The 6,997-nt window shown below is 35.8% G+C and overlaps 2 protein-coding genes across 2 annotated transcripts in view; both read left to right on the top strand.

Annotated features, from left to right (window-relative positions):
* Positions 1 to 1,895, top strand: part of LOC104715236 (probable prolyl 4-hydroxylase 7) — a 3,087-nt gene extending 1,192 nt beyond the window's left edge. The window contains exons 2-8 of the mRNA XM_019229941.1: positions 353 to 478; positions 583 to 669; positions 755 to 812; positions 909 to 1,013; positions 1,376 to 1,433; positions 1,533 to 1,711; positions 1,809 to 1,895. Coding sequence (XP_019085486.1) covers positions 353 to 478; positions 583 to 669; positions 755 to 812; positions 909 to 1,013; positions 1,376 to 1,433; positions 1,533 to 1,711; positions 1,809 to 1,895 — 700 coding nt within the window. The remainder of the gene's footprint in view (positions 1 to 352; positions 479 to 582; positions 670 to 754; positions 813 to 908; positions 1,014 to 1,375; positions 1,434 to 1,532; positions 1,712 to 1,808) is intronic.
* The window catches only part of LOC104710922 (serine/threonine-protein kinase D6PKL2-like), a 5,810-nt gene continuing 1,938 nt past the window's right edge, over positions 3,126 to 6,997 (top strand). Inside the window, exons 1-2 of the mRNA XM_010427575.2 lie at positions 3,126 to 3,839; positions 6,123 to 6,556. Coding sequence (XP_010425877.1) covers positions 3,289 to 3,839; positions 6,123 to 6,556 — 985 coding nt within the window. The 5' untranslated portion in view covers positions 3,126 to 3,288. The remainder of the gene's footprint in view (positions 3,840 to 6,122; positions 6,557 to 6,997) is intronic.

Raw genomic sequence — 6,997 nt, 5'->3', positions numbered from 1 at the left:
TTTTTTTTTTTTTTTTTTTTTTTTTTAAATTTGGCTAAGCATGTAAATAAAAAATTAAAAATGAAAACACAATTTCGGCTTACTATCAATAATTATCAGCCTAGACAAATGGTTTCATGGCACCATAGAAGTATTAAATATTAACCACAGTTTTTTGGTCCATCCACTCGACCATCAAAGGATATTAGAGCATGTGCATTGGTATATCTTTGGTGTGTCCCTGAGTATTAATTTGTTAATTTTAAATAGAAAACAAATAATTATCGAAGAAACGTTTTTACAAACGGGACGTAATTTCCATCGTCCTTCTTAACACGTGGCAACGTGTGGGTGGTTGTTCTTGTTTGGGTAGGGTGAAACGAAAAAATCGAAGTTTCGAGTTCATTGTTTTCTCTCCGACTCTCTCTCTCTTTACTCTCTCTCTTGACGGCGAATCGTTTGCAAAGCCGATTTCATCCGTAAATTTCATTACGCAAAGGTCGATCTGCTGTATGATGCTGAAAATTATCAGCCGGTTCCAATTCGATTGTGTATTCTTTCGAATTTTGGTTTTGACTCTCAGAGGGTTTTGTTTTTTTTCAGAGATGGGTCTGTGATTAAGATGAAAACGAGTGCTTCTTCTTTTGGTTTTGATCCAACTTGTGTTACTCAACTCTCTTGGACTCCTAGGTTTGTTTTAGCTTTTGATCTTTAATTTGTTTCTGTTTATTTTCTGATTTGTGTTTAAAAGTTTGTGATTTTTTTTTTTTTGCAGAGCTTTTTTGTATAAAGGGTTTCTTACTGATGAGGAGTGTGATCATTTTATCAAATTGGTATAGAAATCTTTAAACGTATTCTTAAGGTTTTTTTTTTGTGTTTGGTTTTGATTTTGAAGAACTAGTGATGATGGATTTGATTTATGGGTTTAGGCGAAAGGAAAGCTTGAGAAGTCAATGGTGGCTGATAATGATTCTGGTGAGAGTGTAGAGAGTGAAGTACGGACTAGTTCTGGAATGTTTCTTTCTAAAAGACAGGTGAGTTATATATATAAGCTTTACAAGAGATGTTTGAATCCATAGACAGGTGACTGGCTTGTTTGAAGCTGTGGTTATTTCTTGATTCGTGTACAATGACCAATCCATTCATTTGAATTGATGATGTATTTTTTCTCAGAATGATTGATGATATGAGGTATAATCTGGCTTCTGTAAGAACTCTATTAGGCTAGTTTACTCTACTAGTTAGACAGACTCGTTCATTGTCACTTATATATTTCCTGCAACACCTTAGAATTCTACTTCTTTGCTTAGACAATGTAGTAGCCTGAATGCAAATCTGTCTTGGCTATTCTAGAGGTTGTGTAAGCTTGAATGGTAAGGTTTTTTGTGTTGTGAAGGATGATATAGTTTCTAATGTCGAGGCAAAACTTGCTGCGTGGACCTTTCTTCCCAAAGGTATTTCTGACCAAATGTTGCCTAATTCTGTTTTTTGCTTTAGCCTTTAGTAGATTACAACTTCTCAACTCTTTTTTGTTTTTATGTGTTGCGAATCAGAAAATGAGGAATCCATGCAAATTTTGCATTATGAGAATGGCCAAAANAAATATGAACCCCATTTTGACTACTTTCACGATCAGGCCAATCTGGAGCTTGGTGGTCATCGGATCGCCATTGTATTGATGTACTTGTCCAATGTTCAAAAGGGCGGAGAGACAGTGTTTCCCATGTGGAAGGTAAAGACATATATTACTTCTGGTTACATAATTTTCACCTTATTTGGATTTCATGTCTTGAGTAGCCTCATTTCAATTTGATTACACATTTTTATAGGGCAAGACAACTCAACTGAAAGACGATAGCTGGACGGAATGTGCAAAACAAGGCTATGCTGGTAAAAAGTCAGATTTTCTTATGTAATTTTCTTATGTTTTTATGTAATTTTCTTATGTAATTTCATGTTTTTTTTTCAAGTTTTTGTAACTTTGTAATTTTCTTATGTTTTTAATATCAATGTTATATGTTTTATTTAAATTAAAACTTTAATATGTTTTTACTTATTAATTTGAATAATTAATTTTTTAAATTTAAAAAACTATTATTTTTTCCAAGGGACAAACTGTGAGGGACACCAATGCTCATACCAAACTTAAAAAACTCTGAAAATAATATTAATATATTTGAGGGACCAAAATTTGTCCTACACCAATGCCCATGCTCTTATGTAATTAATTTAGATATGAGTGATGACGATTTTGTTGTTCTTTTTAACTAAGATGCAAAAGAAGAAAGGTAAAAGCAAATTGTGACTACAGAGTTTCAAAAGACACGTAGCTCCAAGCCTTTCACAAGAGACCCAAGAATGAACTGTCAATAGTTTAGAGTTCCAAACCCTAGCTCACATTTTCTCCCTACCAAAAGTGAGAGCGATTCTTCGTCCATGAGTTGGAACCTCACAAGCCAAACTACCAACAGTGCGTGCTCCCTCTACCAAATTCACAAACAAAGTCGGGTAACGCAGAGCAAGGTTAGAAACAAAACACCACCACACCGAAACCCATTAGCCTTACAATCTCCTCCAACGGCACCATCTTAACGTAAGTACGAGGCGGATACGCAAAGCAAAACTTACTTCTACCCTCATGTAACAAAACCGGGCTTGAACCAAACGCAACAATAATGAACCCGGTTCTGACATGAATTTTCTTTTCCAATAATACGACTTTCAAAGGAGCGACCACAAACCCGAGGTTCGTATAATAGGGATTGGAGTTCACAATACACATTGTACACGGACTCCTTGTGCCTTGGTGACAATGTTCAAAAGACAGTGCTTATATATTTTATTTATATAATATTGTACCATACGACAAAATAATAATAATCACAATTAAAAAATAAAACAAACACAAAATATGTATATGTCATTATCTTTATCTCGTAGGGGCCTAGTTTATAATGTCTCTTTGTTTCTCTCTTTTGAAACAATTGCAACAACAAAGATCTTAAAATCCTCTCAAATAATTCCCTAATTATTGTCTATTTACACATAAAATAATAACATATCAATACATTATAAAAAAAATTTGCTTTAAAACTAAGCAAATATTGTAAAATTACAAAACGAGTCATACCTTACAAATTAAATTACATTTCATGCCATCGTCTTTTGTAATCTTCTTTTGATTCTATTTTTTCTCATCCCCAAAAAGGCAAAATCTCACAGTTACTTCTCTCTCTCTCTCTTTCTCTCTTCTTCTTCTTCTTCTTCTTCTCTCTCTCCATTTCGTCATCACTCTGAGTAGATCGGAAAATGGAACCATGGATTGACGATTTAGCCGACGATTTACAGAGTGTGAGTTTCACATCAGCGGGAACCACCGTGAATCGAAGCACAAGCTCCGGTTCTCGCTCCTCCTCCTCGGCCGCAGCTCTAACACCAGCACCATCAGCTCACGGTTCATTCTCATCCTCGAAACTCCCCCCTTCACTCCGATCGTCTCTGTCACTCTCCGATCTCAGATTCCGTCTCCGTCTCGGTTCCGGAGACATCGGTTCGGTTTTCTTAGCCGAATTCAAATCCCTAACCGCCGTAAACGTAACGGAAACCTCCGCTGTTAAATTACCTCTCTTAGCAGCGAAGGTTATGGATAAAAAGGAGCTCGCGAGCCGGAGCAAAGAAGGTAGAGCTAAGACAGAGAGAGAGATACTCGAGTCTCTTGATCATCCGTTTCTTCCGACGCTTTACGCCGCCATTGATTCGCCGAAATGGCTCTGTTTGTTAACGGAGTTTTGTCCCGGCGGTGACCTTCATGTTCTCCGTCAAAAACAGACTTATAAACGTTTCCATGAATCCGCCGTCAGGTAACAGCTTCCGTTAAGTAATTAATTTTAAAATATCCAGTTTCTAAAAATATATTTTGAAAAATATGGGAAGTAATTATTACTATGAAGAAGTGAATAATAGTATAAAAAAGCTGATGAAATCAGGGGGAAGTGGGACTCTCGTCCAGCTGGCGAATTGTCTCGTAGTTAACACTTAAACACTCTCATAACTGAATTTATGGTTCCGTTAATTCATCACTAATTTATTGCCTTTTTAACGGTAATTATATCTTAATTATCATAAATCTTTAGATATATAAAGTAAATTATACAGTACTTAATTGATTTACGTAATTTCGTCAATATTTTTTGGCAGTTTTCAATAATTAGCTTATATATAAATTTTGTAGATTTGTTGTTGGAATATGTTATTTATTGATTGATGTGCTTATATTTTTTTTAAGACTAGACTAGAAAAATCTATTTAGACCACACAAAAAAGGGACTAAAAAGTGTAAAACCATAGAGAGGCCATTTATTTATACTATATATGTAGTTTTTTTTAAGGGCAATTATAGACTAATTATGACATAGGCCCGTTAAGGTTGTTACTTGTTATAATTATCTTAGTGAAAATCACACACAATCGAGGTTTTTATTTCCGTAATTTTGGCAGTTTTCACAAACGTGTTAGCTTATAAATTTGAAATGATTTTTTTCCAGGATTTTTGTTATTGGAATATGTTTATTTATTGATTGATGTGCTCGATAATGCTTTTTTATATATTACAGTATAAACTTGGAAAAGTCTATTACGCCACACAAAAAAGGGACTAGAAAGTGTATTTTTAATTTTAAACCAATAGAGTGGCTATTCTATTTATTTTATGTACGCAGATGTACGCACGATTAACAAAAGTGGGCATACTTACATGTGTGCGTATAGCGTAGGGCAGCATAATTAAGTAGTTGCAATCAGGTGCGATGCATAAAAATAAAAGTCAAAACGAGTGGGGTTTGACTTCGCTCTCGAAACAAATCATTTAAGGACACGTGTAATTTTTGTAGTGGAACCCAGGTGATTGAATAAAATCACGTAGCATGCCGTGGATGGGAACAAAAAATGAATAGTATTTTTTTTTTGTAGTTGGGCATGTGCTTACAGTACAAGCACATCCCAGCTATTAAAATCGGTGGTTATTATGAATTATATTTTGTCAAATGATCTTAATGAGTTGGTCCTACAAATTAAGAGGAAATTTTTGGAAAAAAATTATGAAACTTTGTTTTGAAAAGTAGTTGTGGCTTAGAGTCGATGGTATAGTGCGGTTTGGTAGTAGATGAAGTTATATCATTGTTTGTTAGTTGAGGTTAGCCACTTATTTACCCCTTTATAGACCAATTTTTGTATCACGTGATAATTACTAGAAAACCGGATCTTGTTCTTCTTCTTGGTAGATGTTTAGATCTGATTTGTTTTGTGTTCTTAAGTTATATTGTCAGATTGACTAGTGTAGTAGTTTACACGTTAACGATTCTAAAACTGAAGTCAAGGTTAAGTTACATCTAAATTCTTGTGTAAATGAGTTTTTACAAGGTTTCCTCTTTGGTGTTAATGTAAAATGATTGAGAATTGTGTCCAAAACATGTAGTCGAATCTTTTATCATGATTTGTAGGGATTCCTAGTATATATCTATATTTTTAAGGTTGTCCTACAAAAAAAACTCAAGGTCCCATTTCTCTCCACTCAGCTGCATTTTACATTAGACTGGGTTATTTCCTTTCAATGAACTCAATTAGATTCTGGTTTTTTTCTTTAAAAGATATAGAGAACAATGGCTCTACGGAAATGGATATATGAACCGAATAAGTTTCGGGTTTTATCATTTGTGTGAACTTGTTCTTAGAATTTTGCCTGTTGTACAGTTTTTACTCTGTTTTTGTGTGGAGTATGTTTGTTGATAGTGGACCCGTGAAGGACAAAAAGGGTCGGCTAGAGGAATCTTGGGGTAATGTCTTAGCACCAGAAACTCTCTATTAGACAAAAGAGTTCGTTAAGCCAACCAACCTTGTAGGTCCATTTTTGTTCCTTGTGTATAGTGACATCAAACCCAAAAACATCATCTTCTTGTCCCCAAATCCAACAAATGCTGTTTTGTCACATTACCTAAAATCGTAACCAAAAAATTCCAAACAAAACTCTTGTTTAAAATTATTGTAAAATCTCAATTATTCGTTTTGTCCTCACTACCATGTTTTCTTCTCTTTGTCTCTCTTCTTTCACATTATACTAATCTCAACATCTCTTAACTATTTTTCAGATTCTATGTATCGGAAGTGATCGTGGCTATTGAATATCTTCACATGTTGGGGATTGTTTACCGTGATTTGAAGCCCGAGAACGTGCTGGTTCGATCAGATGGCCACATCATGTTAACCGATTTTGATCTCTCCTTAAAATGTGATGAATCGACTTCTACACCACAGATAGTGCTGAACCGGAACAACCTTCCTAATGGCTCGTCTGACCAGAATGAGAACCAAGGCATGGACCTCCATCAAACCACATCGTCCTCTTGCATGATCCCTAACTGTATTGTCCCTGCTGTCTCTTGTTTCCACCCGAGAATCCGAAGGCGCAAGAAGAAAACCGATCACCGTAACAACGGTCCTGAGCTTGTCGCTGAACCTGTTGACGTCCGGTCCATGTCCTTTGTTGGAACGCATGAGTACTTGGCTCCTGAGATTGTTTCAGGTAATTCTTCAAATCTACCTCATTCTCGTCTCCCCTGTTTAATTTCTATTTTCAGATTAGAACATACCAAATCATCCAGTAAACATCTTCAAAAAACTTGCATAACAAGAAAACCTGAAATTTGAAAGAAAGAAAGAAAAAAAATCTTCAAATCCTTCAAAATAAGAGTGTCCAAGCTATCTTAACATGAATGAAATGTAAAATGTGGATGGCAGGAGAAGGGCATGGGAGTGCGGTGGACTGGTGGACATTGGGGATATTCATGTTCGAGCTATTCTACGGAACGACGCCATTCAAAGGGATGGACCACGAGTTAACTCTTGCGAACATCGTGGCTCGAGCCCTCGAATTCCCAAAAGAGCCAACGATTCCAAGCGCGGCCAAGGATCTGATCTCTCAGCTACTGGCCAAGGACCCAAGCCGACGGTTAGGATCATCTCT

This window comes from Camelina sativa, chromosome 9 (genome assembly GCF_000633955.1).
Source record: "Camelina sativa cultivar DH55 chromosome 9, Cs, whole genome shotgun sequence".
NCBI classification, from domain to species: domain Eukaryota; kingdom Viridiplantae; phylum Streptophyta; class Magnoliopsida; order Brassicales; family Brassicaceae; genus Camelina; species Camelina sativa.
The sequence above is the reverse complement of the archived record's forward strand: the minus strand, read 5'-3'. Positions and strand labels throughout refer to the sequence as shown.